Below are 20,357 nucleotides of genomic sequence, written 5' to 3'. Positions count from 1 at the left end.
CATAAACGGGCCATCTGGTAAGTATTGGTTGTCATAAAGTCATACATTTTAATGATTTATCTGCTTTAAAAAACAATCTTTTACAAAAACACACTCCGGTACATTAATAAACCATTTCTTGCTTCACCCTATAAGATAAAAGAGTGCCATTTGGTGAAAGCTCTAGTCCGAAGTCCTGCAACGCCGTGAGTCCACCGTGGTCGTTGTCGCTTTTGGCAGTGGAGCTACACAAACATGACCCATATCGGCATACGGGTCTGCAATGGAAAGGTTCAAATGTCTCTTCCGGTCGAGCAGTCATGCGTCCCTTACGGGTCAGCCTGCCGTGATTTCAGTGACCACTAGAGGGCAGAGCTGACTAGTTTTCGCTCCAATATGGGAGTGCGGGAGATCAGGATGGGCATGCCCTCCTCGTAGCTTTCTGGCGTGCAGAGACCTTTTGAGGGGTTTGGGCTCTGATTTAAAAAAAAAAAAAAAAGGGCACATGGAACAAGATTTATTAACAATTGATGTCCTCTTTATATTAAATAATGAATTACCCTTGTTCAAACAAAATGTATTGTGTAATCTTGCATACTATCTTAGTATCCATACTATATCCCTACAGACAATGTGGAATTTGATATAATACTAAATCCACAATGTAACCTAAATTTAAAAATACAAATGAAACATGGCCTTACATCAGACTCCATTCACGTGAATAAAAAATGCTACCGTTATACAAACAAAAAGTAATTTTACATGCAGTATTAATACTATAGAAAGGGCTATATCAAATTTTACATAATACTAAATCCATAATACTGTACAACTTAGAATGAAATATGGAGCCTTACATCAGACTACATTCACACAAATATCATCCATCCAAAATGCAACAATCTGACACACCATGTGATAGAAATAAAAATGTGTGCTAACTACTACAGCAATCAGAATGAGGAAAGATATTTTCTTGTAGGCCTATATGTTCTAATAACTGATTCATCTGATAAAACAAAGAAGCGCAAAGCGGTCCCTGTGGGCTTCCATACTTGTAGTTGTTATGAAGCTTTCCGGTTTTACGTCGTAGCCTACGAACTTCTGAGGGGCGCTTCCTGAACGCTCTTATTTCGGAAGAATGGAAGGTTTACGTAAAGACACGTAAGAGCCTTCGAACCTCCGAGCTGTTTTGAAGCCCCCAATGTGGCAATAGCCCCCCCCCCTCTCTGCTTGTGCCCTTGTGGTACTTCCGATTGTTGTTGAGAAACGACAACAGTAGAGTATTGAGACCTGTAATGCAAGTGAGTTACAGGACTCATGCATGGATGTTCTCTGTCTTGGGTGTGACTTGCTTTGGGGCTTTTGCTATGCATGCTCCTGTTTTTTGAATATGTATTTCTTGGATGGGATAACTGGTAGTGGTTGGCAACAGGATCTACATAAAATAACCTTATCACAGAGGAAGGCATCCATCACACCTACTGAATAATAATAAAAATAATTCAAAAAGTATATTCACAGACCTCTCCAATTCAGCTTGTAAACAAAGTCTTGTACAAACTTAAGGATTATATGGGTGCGGTCTGAATCCAGTTTTGTGTAGTTTGTACTTCCTCAAGTCCGGAATGCTGTCAATAGGCTTCGTCACATGAACGTGTCTGGCCTGACAGGTGAGTGTATGATAATTAGTTAACTGCCAAGCTACGTAGCCAGTAGGGAAAATCCACCACTTAATTGGTGTGAAGGGATTTGGAAACGGACTGAAATGACTTGAGATTTCATGGGACAGAATAAATATGTATTTTTTGGATGCTTAATGCACACTTTTGATAACCCCTCATACATAATTATATGTAAACTACAGATGAAGTTGCCCATTACTTTAATGCAAATGGCTGCGTTGTTTGTCACTTGATCTACCGTTTCATTGCTTAAATCCATCTCTCGGTTTAAGGCCACATTGTAAACACACGCACACAAAACAAGTCGACGAGCAGTCAATCGCGCGGCGACGTCTCCCGGGGTTACGGCGATGCCCGACTTGGCGTTGACACGGGTCAGGCGCCCGACCCTATACCCCCTCCGTCCGTTGTGGACGGGCGTCCTTCTCACCTGTTTGCGGCAGAAGCGCTCCCGTAGGTGCCGTTTGCTCTGGCTCTCGGGGATGGGGATGTGGGACCAGTCCAGGTCGGGGGACCGGGACCCCCGGGGGCCAAACAGGTTCAGCTCCAGGAAGCACCCCGTCTCGATCATCTTCAGAAGAGGGAGGCGGACGGATGAGTGAACTCAAGCTCACAGACAACGGGGCGCCCCCCCCCCGGTGGCTAACCCGGGTAGAGCGTACCACATAGGCTCCCAGGACTATAAAGTCCTGGGAGCCTATACGGCTTGTAAAGGCTAATCGCACTCACACCTGGGGGAACAATACGTCAGCTTTAAATGTGTCCTACGCGTGTTGTGGGAGCAGGGCGGCTCTCTGTGGGCGTGTCACTCACCTCGTTCTGCCAGTTGACGCAGACGCTGCCCGTGTTGAACTTGCTGTAGAAGTGGTCGTCGGCGTGGTCCAGGCTGACCCCTTTGACGGTGGAGAACTCGTCGATGTCCTGCACGTCGCTGCAGTACACCAGTTTGGGCTGCAGGGGGGGGTGGCGGAGGAGAGAGGGATTATGGAGGGGAGGTGGAAGAAGCTACAGGCTCCTCATCATCCTCATCGTCAAACCCCTTCTCCTGGGGTCGGGTCGGGGGGGCAGCAGCTCCAGCTTGGGGCCCCAGACCTCCCTTTCCCGGGGGTCCACATTGACCGGCTCTGAGGGGGGGATCCCGAGGCGTTCCCAGGCCAGTGTTGAGATATAATCTCTCCACCTAGTCCTGGGTCTTCCCCGAGGTCTCCTCCCCACTAGTCGTGCCTGGGGATGCATCTTTGCCAGACGCTCAGGCTACAGAAGCTACAGGCTGTGCACTCTAAATGGATGGACGTTGGCCTGGTCTGAATCCCAGAGTGATTTTTTATCAAATGTCCCGAGCAATGGCAATCAAGCCAGCCTTTGCTCAGTTGTTGTTTTGAGCTGCTCAGATGCAATAATTGTATTTGTGGCAAGAAATCTCCTGTGCTGAGAAAATCTGTTTAACCGTTACTCTGAATTATCAAGTAGAATATGCTCGAGTTTGAGCAGTTGCGTTTACATCGGGTTTAAATGGCGGCACCACGAGCCCGGCCTCCAACATCCTGAAGTTGACGTTGTTGAAGAAGGCATGTGACTGCACATCTGCTGCTCCTGACGGCTGGCAGCCCAGCCTCTGTTCAGGGTCTCTGGTCAGGAGCTGTGAAAAAGTCGAATTTAGTAAAAAAAAAAAAGAAATCCCATTATTAGACCACGTGTATGCTGCTAGTAGGTCTTCACTGTATTGCCTTCCACTATCTGAAAGACAATATGGTTGTTTTTTACACAGACATCTAGAATACTTGGCTGTGAGCTCTCACCGAGCGACACAGATCTATGGTCTGGGTGTTGAAGGATTTGGGAGAATATTCGATTTGCCCCGCCCGAATGCGTCTCTCCATCTCCTCCTTCTTGGCGTTATCTCCTCGTTCCCGAAATGGTGGCCGCCCGGCGGTCATCTCGTATACCAAGCACCCTAGCCCCCACCAGTCAGGGCTCATCCCATAATACTGGTCGTCAATCACCTCTGGAGCTATGGGAACAAAAAAACGCAAAAAATGAGGGTTTGATTATGGATCATGTGTTTTTATGCAGCGATTAAAGGACCTCTATTATACCGCCTGGAGGGATTGTTAATTCCCTTTACAAGCCACTTACAAATCGATTAGATAAAGACATCACAAGTGGGAGGCTACACCCAGAAGTATGACGGATGGATCAGCCCATGAGTTGGTACAGTCCACAGGGTAGGCTGGTAGGTAGATCTATTTTGAAATAGCTTTTAACGTGGCTCATTAGCATCCCACCTGGTGGTGAAAAGGTGGCCCTTTAAATGAGTGCGACAGACTGCATGTCATCAACTATGTTCATTATTATTATGGGATGTCCCTACCCATGTAACCCATGGTACCCACTCTCCCTCGCACGAGACTTCCTTCTCTCAGCTCGACGGCCAGTCCCAGGTCTGAGATGCGAATGTGTCCTGCCATAACGACAGAAGCAAAGCAAGCTCCTTTTAGAAACATCCAGGTTAATCATAATGAAAAGTGGTTCTACAGGTTATTTTGCATAGTCAAGTCATTCATACAAATCAACATAAGTATGTTAATGAGACAGTGCATTTGGTTACGTTTGCATCAACTTCAGCAGCATTTCCGTGTCACAGTAAATAATTAGCATTTTGCATTTTCTTCCTGAAAAACTGTTTTCCAAAGCAACATTCAGGTGAGAAGGAGATCAATCAAGGCATATAATTAATAGTGCAGCAACAATTGTTATTTGTAATTCTAATCAATATCATGAGTTGTGGTCAAGTTGAAATGAGTATCTAGTTTGTCAAAAATGCTGTGTTAAAGGGAGTGACTGTTGTTATGTTTAAGAAAACATTATTTTCCCAAGTAGCAACATCATTCTATAAATAGCCTTCGCCACACCCAGCAAATCCTTTTATTTCCTGAATCCTAGCCAACAAACTGTGACGCATTCCTTTCAACAGCACTTCCTCATAGCGCTAACGCTGCTAAACAATGCACTCTGTGATGTGGTGACTCTGGTGACTCGGTGAGCTGTTCGGTTCACTGGCCTGGTGGCAGCGGTCGTCGAGTAGTAAAAAGGTTTGCACTAATATGTTTCATGGCAGCCGACCGAAGATAGCTTAGAGCGGTTATTTTTGTAGAAAATTGGTTCCAGTAGGAGAGCCACATGAGCGTACAGCATGAGGTCAAAGAAAACAAGTGAACCGCTTTTACAAAGACGTGGTCTGCTTTTGGTTTTAGGTTGGCACACAGATTTAAGGTGGTTTGACCGTGGTATTATCGACACAAGTACTCGACATATGCCTGCCCCTGAATGCACTTCTACCTGTTCCCTGGACCAGGGAACAGGTGGAAGGGTGGTCTAAACTGGTTCAGTCCTGGTACATAACTTACATTAGAGAGGTAAACCATGATTAGTGTAACGAGCTACACCTGGTGATCTGATCTATAGAGCCCCTTGAATAACGGGCTCAGCACCCTAAAAGAGGGAGGTTAACAAAACATACTTTTTCTTAATGTAGACAAACAGAAGGATGTTTGTTTTTACGCCATCAGTGGCGCGTGTGTTTAAACACTACGAGGGGTTTATTGTTTTAATATTAGACGTCTTACCTGCAACTTTGAGTTTGGATCTTTATGTTTTATGATATGAGTATAATCATCCATCATCCAACTAAAGAGAAATGCCATATTTCTTTACAAAACATAAATTCTTAGTCTGTACATACCATTGTCATCCAAGAGAATATTTTCTGGTTTCAGGTCCCTAAAATGGGAACATGAAATTAAGATCAGTAAGAATGGTGAGCACCATTTGTGAATACCACATAAGTACATCCCATTGTGTCTGGATTTGGCCACCTCCTCATAGCTGCATCACATAAAAATTAAAAGGTAAAAATAGCAAAAAAAACAACCAGGGTTTTAAACCATAAACAAAATATGCCAACACTTGTAAAACAATACTAACAACCGGTAATACTAACACCTGTATGACACATTCCTTTTTCTGTCACGGTTTTGCATGACTGCATTAATTGCAGAAAATAAATGTCGGGCCCTCAATGAAAAAGTTTAGATTTTTCGTTATTAAATGAAAACGCACTTATAGTAATAATCCATAGCTGGGTTTAAACGTAGTACAACTTTTGTGTGTGGTGTGACGTCATCGGTTTTTATCACATTCGGTCGTGAATCAACATTTTTTACAGACTGTTGCCTTCTCGGCATGAAGATAAACCAGCCACTGAAATCCTAACCGAACCAAGATAACAAGTTTTGGCCTCGTATCAAGACAATGAATGCCTCGAATGAGTACCACGACCTACATGCCGTTCAAGGAACTAAATGCTAGTGTTCTGACTGAAGCTTTGTGCGCAAATGTAGCTCATGGCTGCTCGCTTCAAGTTCCAACCCCCGAGGTCGGAAAACACTGGAGGTCACTTCCTGAAGGTGGAGCGAGCGACCCACCTGTAGACGATGCCCTTCTGGTGCAGGTGACGGAGGCCGCAGCAGACCTCCGCGGCGTAGAACTGCACCCGCTCCTTCCGCAGGCCCGCGGGGCCGATGTTGTAGATGTGGAAGCGGAGGTCCCCTCCGTTCATGATGGTCAGCACCATGCACAGAGTGTTCTTGGTCTCGTAGGCGTAGGCCAGGCTCACCTGCGGAGAGGCAGGGAGAACAAGGATGTAGTCACTACGACTCCTGCATTGGTTCACATTGAGAGACGAGGTTGAAGTCGGACCGCTCGTATGAAGGACTACAAAGGCAGACGTTGATGTTCATAATGAGGGGCTGACCAATGGATAGATAAGGCCTGCCTTCAATAAGCCTCATTTTCAGATTATTATTTTGTAGTAGAGTAGATTCTTAGTCAGATGGACATGGTCGAAAGACGGACGGATCAATGTTTGTTCCCCTCCAAGGCACAAGGGTGGTTCAGCAGCACACGTCAAAACAAAAACAACCCAAATAGAAATCAGTGACAATAGAAGTAATTTAATATAAGAAAGATGACAAGCATTGAGAAATCGTACCACAAATCTGCTGTTGACCTTCTCCAGGATCTGTTTCTCATTGAGGGCCATGGTCTCTCCTCTCCTCTTCTTCACTTGGGTCTTCTGCAGCTTCTTGCAGGCGTACATCTTCCCCGTGGCACGCACCTGGCATGCCCACACCTGTACACGACAACAGGAAGGTGAGTAATCAACGACACCATCAGCACGTTACGCGTGACGCCAGGATGGTCCGATACAGAGTGAGCCTTTGTGTTATGTTTCCAAATTTAGACCATAGGAGATTAGAAGATAAAGAAGCTGGCAAAGTTTATAATTAGGGCAAGTAAACAATTGTAAGAGATTAAATTGTTCTTAGCAAATCATGCTGCAATATTTTACAATATTAAACAATGACATTTGTTCTGACTCTTAATAAAGTGCCACTTTCATTTGTTATGAACATATAACTGCATATTTTAATGAAAAGTCCCTCATTACTTCTAGATCTCCTTGTTGACCATTAAACACTTCACAGCCAGACCAGTTGGTAGTCTCAAAGATCAGGCATAAGTCTTAAAGCTATCATGATTTTGCAATCTGGGCGCCAAAGTGGAGGGCAATATCCTTTTCCGTTTTTTTTCTCTCCGTTTTAATAAATGCTACATAAAATATCTCCATTAAATATCATCCAATAATCGAAAACAAAAACCAAGCTGGCCAGCCCTACCCCTCTCTCTTAACGAGAATCTAACGACCGACCCTCGAACGTGCTCACTTCACCCAGCCGGCCGGCCTCACTAGTTTGGTGTCACCCCAGTTAGAGTGGACAGGCGGTTATTGAGTCTTTTATTCTGAAATACTACGACTACCTACTAACAAATACGGGCTCAATCTGAGACATTCACACTTCAATCTATTCCTTTCTATTAGCTTTGGGTTGCTTTTGTTCTGTTTTTGTTGTTCGTCTTAGTGTTACAGAAAAAGAGTAGAAACAAAACCGCTCACCACAAATGGCACTGTGAAGGATAACTCCATGTTAGACTAGGACAAGGTGCAGGAAAGTCTTGTGACCATGCAGTTTAAATTGTAACTGGAAGGTACCAGGTCAGACTTTCAAATTGGCAGCCTTACCGGAAGGCATCGTTGAACAAGATGCCTAACCTGCTTGGCATGTAACTGAAGGTCGCTTTGGATCAAAAAGCGCTCATAACTTAATGACTGATGTTCTGGCTGTCTTGCTAAAACGTTGCCTAGGGGATGTCATGGTCTTACCTCTCCGAAGCCGCCCTTCCCCAGCTGTCTGTACTGCCTGAAGGTGCGCTTGGTTATCGTCTGCCTTGAAAGCACATGGAAACAGGGGGGTGGGGCTAGTTAGAACTCAACATAAAGTAAGCCTTGTCCTCAATCAGAAGTAAGCATGGGTGGCTTAAAGTTTGTTATGTATGAACAATTATTTTTGGTTGTTTTAATTCAGACATGCAAGCCTAACATACTGCAGCAAACTGGGTTTATAAAAGTTAATATAGCTAAGACGGTTTGTGGTTTTTTTTGTATAGAAATAATAAATGGTATTGTAATAACATCACCAGTGCACTAAAAGCTTCACTTTTACTAGACAACAAATCGCTAATTACATCTGCAGAGATATTTTTTGATTTTTTTCAGTTGAAACAAACAAAACATAACTCAAAAGTATCTCACTGTTAAATATGTTACATAGGCCTTTTCCCTTGGATAAAATATATATATATATATATATATATATATATATATATATATAAAACATTGAATATGTGTATTGTGTACTGACCTCTCCAACTTCTTCCACTGCAGGAAGCGGTCAAAGAACATGCTCTCCTGGTACTGGAGGAATGGACCCCCACTCAGCTGCTTGTGGAGGTCTCTGAACACACACACACTGGACATGAGCTGAGCAAGCATAAGCATCTCCTTCTTTCTGTCTTATTCTCTTTCTCTCTCCCTCTTAACTCACTCTCTTAACTCACTCTCTTAACTCACTCTCTTAACTCACTCTCTTAACTCACTCTCTCTCTCTCTCTCTCTCTCTCTCTGTCTCTGTCTCTGTCTCTGTCTCATTCTTCTTTGTCTCTCCTCATTCTATCTTTCTCTTCTCTCTCTCCGTCTCTGTCTCATTCTTCTTTGTCTCTCTCTCTCTCCGTCTCTGTCTCATTCTCTTTGTCTCTCTCTCGGTCTCTCTCTCTCCGTCTCTGTCTCATTCTCTCTTTGTCTCTCTCTCGGTCTCTCTCTCTCGTCTCTCTCTCTCTTTGTCTCTCTCTCCGTCTCTCTCTCTCCATCTCTGTCTCATTCTCTTTGTCTCTCTCTCCGTCTCTCGGTCTCAATCTCTCTTCTCTCCCTCCCTCTTAACCCTCTCGCTCTCTCTCTCTCCGTCTCTCTGTCCCATTCTCTTTCTCTCACTCCCTCGCCTTTCCCTCTATTGCCTTTCTTTTTCTTTCTCTCCACCATTCTTTCTGCCCATCTCCCTCTCACACCCACCCATCACTCAGAGAGGCTAGCACGCACGCACGCACGCACGCACAGTAGGATCTACAGGCTTACTTCCGACACTCCTTGAAGATGTCGCTGGCGGGGTCGTCTACCAGCGCCTGGATGCAGCTCTTTTCATGCTTCGCCACGGCATCGATGCACTGAGGGGACTGAGGACACAACCAAGGGATGAGACGCTGACGCACACATTTTTGCAGGTGTCGGACAAGCAAAGCAACCATAGGTTGGAAATAGTAGAGTCATGAAGACTAGGAACATCCGAACATGATCCATACAATGACATTATTTTATTGGGGGAGGGGCTTAGGGCAGGAGGAGTTTTATTTAATTTCTCTAGAATTATCTCTAAATCTTGCCTAATACCTTTGTATCTAATATTTATTTTTATAAGAAATACCATTAGTTAATAGTGGTTATTGTCTCGGCCGGAGCTGGAGCAGACCGCAGTTCACTGAATGGCCAAAGGCGCCAGTAATGACAAGGAATTTGTGATTCTTAAATGGTAAATCTAAGAATCATGTAACATGTAACCTTTAGTTCAAATTTTCGAGAATGTGACGCTCACTATTGATATACTTCCAATATATATATATATATATATAATACGTGTACACTTATATAACACATGTTATAAGACCAATCAGGCCCATGCTTCGGTTACCTGACTCCACAGGAATCTCCGAATGAGTGCCACACCAACATCACGCCTCTCCTGGTCCGATTTGCTCTCAAAGTTTTCCTGCCAGATACAAATGCTGTATTGTTACAATTCTGTATGTTTTGTTTTTTATACACATATAGTAGGCTACACATCATACACTGTACAAATTGATTTAGTATAGAAAATAAGGATGCATTTCAAGGCTGGGATGTATTAATGGGACTGAGGTCGAGCAGTTTGCAGTTCACTTACCAGCCAAAGGGGGCATTAATGAGAAGGAGTTTCTGATTCTTTCTTACACATAGTATTTTTAAAGGGGACCTTTTATGCTTTTTCGACTTTTATGACCTATAAACGTTGTTATAATGATTGATGGTCATGTTTAACCATACTAAAGTGTCAATTAATGACGTACATGCAGTGGTGGGTGGCTGTGCAGAGCGCTAAACACTCGTTTGCGATTAACTTGTTCTCATTTCCGGGAAATCATCTACGTAGAGGCACTCCTGCCGCACCCCCATATGCCTGGTCAAATCTGCCCGCGCGCGCGCTTCAAGGAAGGTAACCAATCACAACGGAGTTAGGTTGGCAGGAGGGGGGCGAGGGGGCGGACTAGGACGAAACCGAGCGTTGACAGAGAATGCTGAAAGCGCCCAGATGAGAGGAAGAGTTTTCCGAAAATCTACATCGTTTTTTGTGTATGGTTAAACATGACTATCAATCATTATAACAACGTTTATAGGTCATAAAAGTCGAAAAAGCATAATAGGTCCCCTTTAAGGACTTTGATATTTTTAAGTAGCATTTATTAATAGATAATAAATGCCACATAATACTATTTCTAAGATTCATATTTCAAATCTTCCCATATTAGCATTTTCACCAAATGCACCAAATAGCACACACCCACTTAAGAAATATTAATCGCAGACTAATATCTGTGACTCAGTATGTATTGTCTAGTCTGCATTAAGATTTGGTTGATATTAAGACCATATGGTCTTAGGAAACTAAGCTAGTGAACATGGTGGCCTTTACCAATGCATCCAGAAGGGAAATGTAGTTCTGTAGTGCAGGTGAACTTCGGCAGAAAAGGTAGAAGAGCATTTTGCCAATGGGCTGCTTTTCACATAAACTGTGGTAGTCTCGTTCTGACGGATCAAAACAAAACGGAACAAAACAAACATAAGTATGTCATTAAATCCTTGCACAAAGGTAAAGATCGCTACTGTTGGACGGTTGTGTCTGAGAGAACACAGACACACAAAAACCTGCACACACCTACGCTCACGATCAGATCCATACACTGGCTTATATGTGAAAACTTGAGCAGCTCTTTCCATTTTCCACTCTTCCCCTTTCCTCCTCCACCTGGAAAACAGACAACAGGGAAGAGAAACACCATGGTTATAGGTTAAATAGGTTAATAGACTGGATGTTTAACGTAGCTACAAGCTAAGCATGTGGTCAGGTGGTTTAGCATAACGTCTGTCAGTGTGAAGGTGTTTGTAGGTTATTCATGGCCCACACTATCTACCCTCTGAGAAAGTCAATTGACTGTTGGTTGGATTTGGCAGTCAGACTTTAAAACATCCATCTTCAGAATTGTTTCCTATGCGCCCTGTCATTAGTTTCACCAAATGCAATCGTAGCTATGTAATCACCTGCCATGCAAGAACACCCTGTCTGAGTGAATACACATTTGTCATTAGATATACCACTACTACTACAGACATGGTTGTCAGAATGGGGAACGGCAGCCAAATTCAAAGTTTAAGGGTTTAGCGCAGCAACAAGTGCCATTAGAAAATTAAATGAATTAAGAAGAAAAAGCTGAAAAAATCACAGCTTATTTTAGTACGAATGCAGATGTATATCATATAACATCGGCATGCCAAACAAAAGCGCGGAATTTGCATTGTAATCAAACATACTCAGTAGAAGCTTTTTGGAGCATAAAGTTTACTTGTTTATTGACAAATGTATCTAGCCCTTAATATTTGCGTTGACTTGATTGCAATCTGGTGTTAAATAGTCTGGCAGGTCTTGTTTGAAACAATTGCTGGCTTTAATAGAGCGCCTGGTCTATTAATAGCTCAAGAAACTGGTTAGCCAGAGCTAACAAGAGATTCCACATAGCTCTCCTACGTAGCTACTCCTCAGCATAAACAAGTGTAGAAATGTCATTCATGTATCATCCAGACAAACCCATTTTTCTCTTTTGAAAAAACTTTCGAAGTCTTTCTCTGACAGCATCTGTCAGAGAATATACATCTGTTTCCTCCAGGGCAAAGAAAGTCATATTTGTTTTAAGGATTCATTTCTTACTTTTGCAAAAAAACGATCTTTGGTTCTCTTTTGAATAAACCCACAAAAAGGTTGGTTTAAATGTGTCAACATAATTTTATCATTTATCCTATCTCCCCCCGTAGGGTACATGGTAATTGATAATTATTATAATCATAATAACAAAACAGTAGGCCTACAAAGAACCAAAATGTCTCGAATAAGGTTGCTATACAACACTAATCAAACAATCCATTAATTGGATATTTCATCATTAAAATGTCATCTATGTCATCATCAAAGAATCATCAGTCAAGTGAGACACAACCTTGAATTAAGACCCCAGAATTCACCGGTTTCAAATGCCTCAACGGCGTTGAAACTCACATGTCGTTCATAGTCTTTCAATTTAAAACAACAGTTCCTTCATAATTCACACACACACACACACACACACACACACACACACACACCACACACACACACACCACACACACACACACACACAGTTTAAATTTAGAGAAAGCTTACTCTCTCTGGCTCGGATAAGAGCGTTGTTCGCCACCATGCTTTCAATCTCCATGATCCCGGTGCTTGTGCAGGCGGCTCTATCTTCTCCTCACATCGTCCACCTCGGAGGTCCCGTGTCCTCACACCAAAGCGGCCCGGAGTGCGCCGTGCTTCGCCGCGCTCATATCCTACCCCGGCGGTACAGCTTGCGGCCAACACTTGGTGTCGTCAGTGTATTCTGTCCCCAGCGCTGAGGGCTCGGTGCTCTCTGTAAAACAACCTCGCTGCTCTCACCTAGGTGTGGAGTTACGACTGCAGGTATGTGGTCTGAGTTGTCGGACTCGGAGTGGGAGGGTGGGGTGGTGGTGGCTGGTGGTGGAAGGAGGGGGAGAAAACACTTTCCTTTGAGCGACTATGGACCGACTGGTTGTTGCTGACGTAGCAGCAGCGGCCCGGCTCGTCTTGTTTTCTATAATTCTGCCCGGCAGCTTTTGTGCTGCACGCCCTGATGAAGGAAGGCGCAACTCTGAGCGGCTCAATTATAGCCCGGTAGGAACATGATTATACACATTGTGTGAGATCATCAGAGATCTCCACAAGCACCTGAGTGGTGGTCCATTCCTCCAATGCCAGGGCAAATTTGAGCAATTTAAGGTCAACAAGATCCTGTTTTGTGTGCACTATCGAAGGCTGGTCAGGTGTCAGTGTGTGTGTGTGTGTGTGTGTGTGTGTGTGTGTGTGTGTGTGTGTGTGTGTGTGTGTGTGTGTGTGTGTGTGTGCGTGTGCGTGTGCGCGTGCGTGTGTGTTTGCGTGTGTGTTTGCGGATGGGTGTGGGCGTGGGTGGGTGAAAATGGAATAAAAAAATAGTCATAGTTGGCTGAATGTTTGGGAAAACATGAAAACATGACACCCGGAAGGTGTTCCATTACAGAGGGTGCTCTTGTCTCTCTGGTTATGCAAATAAATACACAAATACCATGAAGTCAACAGTTGGGTTATGGAAAAATTTAATAGGCCTACATGTCGGTCGTGATCTATTTTGTGATCTATCTGTTTTTTATGCTAATTAGAGATAACAATGAACTGAATATGGTAATATGTTTTTTATCCGACCATCTGTTCAGCGGTATCAGTTTAAAAGAAAAAACATCATTAAAATTAATGTTACCTGTTTAAGTCCAGAATTGCTCTACTACTGGACAGGACCCAAGCATGTGTGTAGCCGTGTAACAGTCCCACCACAGCCATGCCAGCACAATTACGAAGCATTAGGGTTCCTTTTTATTTATTTAATATGATGTGATTTGTGACATAAATTTGGCTGATCTTTGTGAAAGCTGCATGAAAACATGACACCAGGAAGGGGTTACATTACAGCAGGATGGTGATGTCTCCTTGGTGATACAAATAAATACTGAAATACATTGAATTCAACCTGCCTTAAAGGGTAATTCCGGTGAAAATGGATTTGGGATATGTTTTGTATGATAACGAGTTTAAACGTTCGTTTTGGATCACAAAAACCGCATATTGACGCATTCTCCAGTTGGCTGTTTTTAGTCGATTCTATCAAAACGCTATAAACTTGGAACGATGGGGGCACTGGTTATGGTAAAAGCTAAATCACTATTTTAAACCACTTAGAGGGCTAAAAGTATCCCGACACTTCTTTAGTAGTATAATAAGGGTCTTAACCTATAAAACGAAGAATTGAAAACTTTGTAAGTGTACAGATTGTTTATTAAAAAGGACATTTTATACACACATACCATCAGTAGATCACCCGTCGACGCCATTTAGTTTTTAAGACTTGATAAGTAGATTGGCGAACACAGAGTTTGTGTGTTACTGACGGATGTAACAATCTCTATGTTCGTCAATCTACCTATCGGGTCTTAAAAAGATTACGTTTGCAACTAGAGGTTGAGCGCGCGCAATGCGAGTGCGAAAACTCTAGTATTAATAACATAAGTCATCTAGCTTATTTGTTTATCTGAAATGCAAAGATTTTCTTTTGCATTTCAAAAATAAATCAACATTCTTAAAGTTGGTGCTATTTTCATCCGAAACTTTTATCTTTCAACAACCAAAAAAACAACACTGTTACCCTTTAGGTCTTATTTGATCTTAGACGACAAAAATCAAAAGTGTTACCACTTATGTTTTTTGATAAATAACGACAGTGTTACCCCTTACGTTTATTTGATGAAGGGCAATAATAAACAACAAAGTTACCCCTTACGTTTTATTTGATCATGGACGATAAAAACAACAGTGTTGCCCCTTATGTTTTCTTTGATAAAATCAAACGCGTTATCGCTTACGTTTTATTTGATGAAGGCCGATGAAAAACGACAGTGTAACCCCTTATGTTTTAATTTGACAAAAAACGACAGTGTTACCCATTATGTTTTATTTGATGACAGACGATAAAAAACAACAGTGTTACCCCTTACGTTTTATTTGATGATGGCCGATAAAAAACGACAGTGTTACCCCTTACGTTTTATTTGATCACGGACAATAAAAAACGACAGTGTTACCCCTTATGTTTTCTTTGATAAAAAAAAAACAGTGTTACCCCTTATGTTTTATTTTATGAAAGCCGATAAAAGACGACAATGTTACCCCTTATGTTTTATTTGATTAAATACGACAGGCTTACCCCTTACATTTTATTTCATGAAGGGCAATAAAAACCAACAGTTACCCCTTACGTTTTATTTGACGACGGCCGATGAAAAAAACAACAGTGTTACCCCTTATGTTTTATTTGATTAAATACGACAGGCCTACCCCTTACATTTTATATCATGAAGGGCAATAAAAACCGACAGTTACCCCTTACGTTTTATTTGATGACGGCGGATAAAAAACGACAGTGATATCCATGATGTTTTATTTCATAAAAACAACAGTGTTACCCCTTACGTTTTATTTGATCACGGACGATAAAAAACAACACTGCTACCCCTTATGTTTTTTTATAAATAACGACAGTGTTACCCCTTACGTTTTATTCGACGACGGGCGATAAAAAATAGACAATTTTACCCCTTATGTTTTATTTGATTAAATACGACAGGCTTACCCCTTACGTTTTATTTCATGAAGGGCAATAAAAACCGACAGTTACCCCTTACGTTCTATTTGACGACGGCCGATGAAAAAAACGACAGTGTTACCCCTTACGTTTTATTTGATGACGGCGGATAAAAACGACAGTGATATCCCTTATGTTTTGTTTGATATAAAACAAGTTATTTAGTTATGACGGGCGATAAAAAAACGTTTTATTTGATGACGGACGATAAAAAAACGACAGTGTTATCCCTTACGTTTTATTTGATGAAGGCCGATGAAAAACGACAGTGTAACCCCTTATGTTTTAATTTGACAAAAAACGACAGTGTTACCCCTTATGTTTTATTTGATGACGGACGATAAAAAACAACAGTGTAACCCCTTACGTTTTATTTGATGACGGCGGATAAATAACGACAGTGATATCCATGATGTTTTATTTAAAAAACTACAGTGTTATTTGATGATGGCCGATAAAAAACGACAGTGTTGCCCCTAATGTTTTCTTTGATAAAAAAAACAGTGTTACCCCTTATGTTTTATTTTATGACAGCCGATAAAAAACGACAGTGTTACCCCTTATGTTTTATTTGATTAAATAAGAGAGGCTTACCCCTTACGTTATATTTCATGAAGGGCAATAAAAACCGACAGTTACCCCTTACGTTTTAATTGACGACGGCCGATGGAAAAAACGACAGTGTTACCCCATACGTTTTATTTGATCACGGACGAAAAAAAAAAAAAACACTGTTACCCCATACGTCTTATTTGATCGTATACAATAAAAAACGTATAACCTTGGTGAAATGGATTTTGATTATCCTGTGCATCGTGTAACAACATGTCAAAGGATCTTGGGGTTAAGTCCTCTGAATGATATTAATAATTTAAAGTCAACCAAATCCAAGAATTAATCTCATGGATTTTCTCAAGGGCCCTGTGTGTTCAATTTATATATTGATTTCATATACTCTTTAGTTCCTTTAAATGATAAACCACGTGTTTCTTTTGTTTTAAAGAAAAACAAAGTGACCGTATCCTCTCAAAATTTTTATCAAAAGAAAATGAATCATTAACAAGTTTATAAAACAGTGATCCAGTTACATAAATAAATTTATATTACTGTATCAAACCTTAAAATTCCATTTCATCAGCAAGTTGAAACAGTGGTAAGATCTTTTTACGCAATATAATAAATAAAATGATCATAGTTATTTTATAAACAAGGGAGCTAGTAACAGACCTATAGTGAGGACAGGGGAAAGTCACACTGAATCATTTTCACAGAAAAACAAGAAAAAAGGGCTTTTAAAGCACAGAATACAGAATATAAAAACGAAACTGGAGTAAAAAATGTTGTTGATTTGTTATTTTTAAATGAACAAGGTTTGGTAGTTACAAATGGTCATTTGGTTATTTTAAAGCAGCCAAACAAATGAAAAAACAAAATCATGGACCATATACAGTAGGCTATAAAAAGCTGAACAGTCAAGACCTAAACAGTTACTTTCTGCCCCTTTCTGGCCGCCTGGGGAATGTGGTCGGCTGTACGCCTCATGCCCACCTCCCCGTCCGTTGACTGATCCCCATTGACTTTGAATGGGGACTGTTACGCGCCTCCCCTTTTTCTTCTTGTTCCACCCGCTCTATTCTCTTCTGTCCTCGCAGGTGTTCCCGATTCCTGGGGGGTGGAGCTACGACTACTTAAGGCGTGGCCTGTGCTCCGAGGGGTCTCTCATTCTGGCGTCTTCACGTTGACCGTGAAGACGGAGGATGGGAGCTGTAGGGAGGAAGTGCTGGCTTCGACGGCCCAATGCGTGGCTGGCCCAGGCTTCGTCCAACCCTTTTGTTTCTTTAATCAGTGTCCTTTTGTTGGAAGATCTGTGAAATAAACGTCACCATCATTGTGATCGGGAACTTTGGTCTATGTATTCTTAATACGTTGCGGGCCGCCGGATCGCGAGCCGTGTTGTAAGGGTGGCCGTAACAGGGACGGACGCGCAATGCATTGTGGATCCGTTCGCTCCGTCAAAAAGTTGAAAAATGTCAAACTTTTTCGGCAGCGACGGATCCGTCATCCAATCAGATCTCCTATGCAAATGTGTGCAATGTCTCGGGCTCAGAAACGTAAACAGCGATGGGACAGCGATGGCTGACTGACTGATTTATCAAAGAGTTCACAAAATTTTCCAAAATGAAGGGTTTCTCGTTATAAGTTCGGCCTTTAAGGTGCACTCACACTAGGCCATCTGGCCGTGGCCGTGGCCGTTTTCACACCTAACCGTGCTCAAATCTGCCAGTGTGAGTGTGGCCAGTCTGGCCAGGCCAGGCCAACTTGGCCACTTGGGAGAGGTGTGCTGCTACGGTACGGGCCGCCACGGTACAGATGCTAATGAGCCGACACGCGCACACGCACGGCTACGCAACCTGAGCTGGATGACGTATAGCCAATGCGACGACCATGGACATAATAAAGGCGACGAGCCTTCTTTCCCATTATTATAGGTTATAATTATATTATAGGTTTTCATTCTCTGTGTGTTGTTGTCCATTGTTGATAAAACTCTGACTGGCGGCAGACTTTATTATGGTCCATGCAGCGGACGCTTGGTGATGACGTGTGAGGATGTGATGACGTATGTACAAGAGCCTACCGTGGCCAGGCCACAGATTTCCGTAGCAGTAGCAGCCCCACTTATGGGCCTGGAATGTACTACAGCGTTTCTACAGATCTACCCGGTTTCGCTTGACTCCGTCTTTACGGAGATACTCCGAAACCGGATAGATCGAAACCGTAACGGTTTCGCCTGTTTCGGCTTCGTGTGGACGGGGCCTTAGAGTAGGGGTTGTGTCCTATGCAACCTATGTAATTTTGAGAGGGATGTCATGTGAATTATAATGTCATGTATCCCCTCTGATTATTGATAATTCATTATTGATAGCCTAATTGAATGTTGTCCCTGTCCCAGTGTTGCACTGGAGCGCACTGGAGCGCACTGTTGGATAACCCTCTGGAGACCAGGGTTAAATTCCTTTTGATGTTTGTTTCTAATGAATAATGAATGTAATAATGAATATGTCATATACGACCTCCGACCGTATCAATTACCCACCGACCATGTGGAAGCGGAGAGAGCTGTCGACTAAAGCTCTGGACACCAGGTTTCAGGTTAACTTTCAATTGAATCCACAATTGCATGCATTTGTTTATGTGGAAATATGGCTCTATTTTGATCTCTGTATCACACTATGTACAATATTCTTGACTTATCGAGTTGAAAAATATAAATATGAAAAATATATGATGTAAAAAAAAAAAGCGCAAGTATGGGTTGTGTGTGGAAAATCGATATAGTGGCCCTTTAAACCGGCAGCCATGTTTTGATAATCAATTGATGGACTTGTTGAGGTTGCGAAAAACTGAGCGTTGTTGCTCCTCTTGTGATGATGAAGATGTCGGGAGGAAGATAATGGGGTGGCGGTCCGAATTTCTGTTTCTGCCATCCTCTAGTATTATGTTTTATCCGACTTCTGACGGCTGCAGTTGTGGTTTAACGTACAGAAAAGGAGGGAAACGCTCAGCGCCCGGAAATAAATAATTATATCGACGGTATTTGCAAGGTAGGTTTGTTTTTAGGAGCGCATTATCCGAAGACAAATAGAATAGTGATTGTATACACGCGTTTTGTTTGATAATAATGGAAACTGCTTTATTTTGTTTTTAATTGCAGCCTAAGGTGTATTTAGCGTTTAGTTATTTGTCGTCGTTGTTATCACTACTACCATGCCTGAAGCAGTAGTGCAACACTCTATTCGGATTCTCATTGTATTCCCTTCTATTATGTTCCGAGTCCTGTCTGATTTTTCCTGCCTGCTCTCTCCCTGTTTACCCCAATCGTCATCGGTGGTCGGGGGGGTTATAATACCCGTCAGCTCGATGTGTATTTACAGAATAAACACTAGGATATCACGTTGCTCCCACACAGAGGCAGCAGCGTCTGGGTGGAGATGGCGTTCATGTCCCGTTTCTCCAGGTCTAGGAGCAGCTCAAGGAGTCCGAACAGGAAAGACTCGGAGCGCGTCTCGCCGATCCTGTCCGTGTCCGAACTGGAGCGGCTACTGTACACGGGGAAAACCGCCTGTAACCACGCGGATCAAGTGTGGCCGCGGCTCTACATTGGCGACCAGTGAGATTTGATACATTTCCATTTTACTATTAAAGCGTTGGCCTATTCAAATTATTTGCCATATATGGCGTAATTTTATTAGTTATCTTCCATTTTTATTTTTGTATACCATGTATACAAACATGGTATAGGGTTTTTATAAAAAAATTCTATAAGAACAATATGTTTTATAATTATTATTCATTGTGTGTGTGTGTGTGTGTGTGTGTGTGTTGTGTGTGTGTGTGTGTGTGTTGTGTGTGTGTGGTGTGTGTGTGTGTGTGTGTGTGTGTGTTGTGCGCGCGCGCCAAATTGTGTTCCTCTAACTACCCCCTTGTGTGTGCTTCACAGGGACATTGCGTCGGACAGGCGCGAGCTGGCTAAACTGGGCATCAGCCACATCCTCAACTGTGCGCAGAGCAAGTGGCGCAGCGGTGCCGAGT

General features: G+C 42.5%; 2 protein-coding genes across 2 annotated transcripts in view; one reads left to right on the top strand and one right to left on the bottom strand.

Annotated features, from left to right (window-relative positions):
- Positions 1–31: 31 nt before the first annotated feature.
- Positions 32–13,018, bottom strand: LOC130372705 (G protein-coupled receptor kinase 5-like). Its single transcript, XM_056578840.1, has 16 exons — positions 12,683–13,018; positions 11,147–11,236; positions 10,904–11,016; positions 9,866–9,943; positions 9,256–9,353; positions 8,489–8,581; positions 7,951–8,014; positions 6,718–6,858; positions 6,152–6,342; positions 5,410–5,447; positions 4,039–4,128; positions 3,467–3,678; positions 3,169–3,306; positions 2,481–2,618; positions 2,098–2,238; positions 32–455 (listed from the first exon to the last, which is right to left on the bottom strand). Exons 1-16 carry the CDS (start codon positions 12,732–12,734, stop codon positions 342–344), a joined length of 1,791 nt encoding a protein of 596 aa, XP_056434815.1. The 5' UTR covers positions 12,735–13,018; the 3' UTR covers positions 32–341.
- A 6,079-nt stretch (positions 13,019–19,097) lies between these two features.
- Positions 19,098–20,357, top strand: part of LOC130372837 (dual specificity protein phosphatase 26-like) — a 1,535-nt gene continuing 275 nt past the window's right edge. Inside the window, exons 1-3 of the mRNA XM_056578997.1 lie at positions 19,098–19,369; positions 19,735–19,935; positions 20,266–20,355. Coding sequence (XP_056434972.1) covers positions 19,757–19,935; positions 20,266–20,355 — 269 coding nt within the window. The 5' untranslated portion in view covers positions 19,098–19,369; positions 19,735–19,756. The remainder of the gene's footprint in view (positions 19,370–19,734; positions 19,936–20,265; positions 20,356–20,357) is intronic.

The sequence above is a fragment of the Gadus chalcogrammus genome, chromosome 19, assembly GCF_026213295.1.
Source record: "Gadus chalcogrammus isolate NIFS_2021 chromosome 19, NIFS_Gcha_1.0, whole genome shotgun sequence".
NCBI classification, from domain to species: domain Eukaryota; kingdom Metazoa; phylum Chordata; class Actinopteri; order Gadiformes; family Gadidae; genus Gadus; species Gadus chalcogrammus.
This window is presented reverse-complemented; position numbering and strand designations above follow the sequence as displayed.

Coding starts and splice junctions, on each gene's coding strand:
- LOC130372705 (XM_056578840.1), bottom strand. CDS start 12,734: ATGGAGATTGAAAGCATGGTGGCGAACAACGCTCTTATCCGAGCCAGA. Junction 11,017..11,146: donor GGATCTGATCGTGAGCGTAG/GTGTGTGCAGGT, acceptor TTGATCCGTCAG/AACGAGACTACCACAGTTTA. Junction 2,619..3,168: donor TGCCGCCATTTAAACCCGAT/GTAAACGCAACT, acceptor CCCCCCCTGCAG/CCCAAACTGGTGTACTGCAG.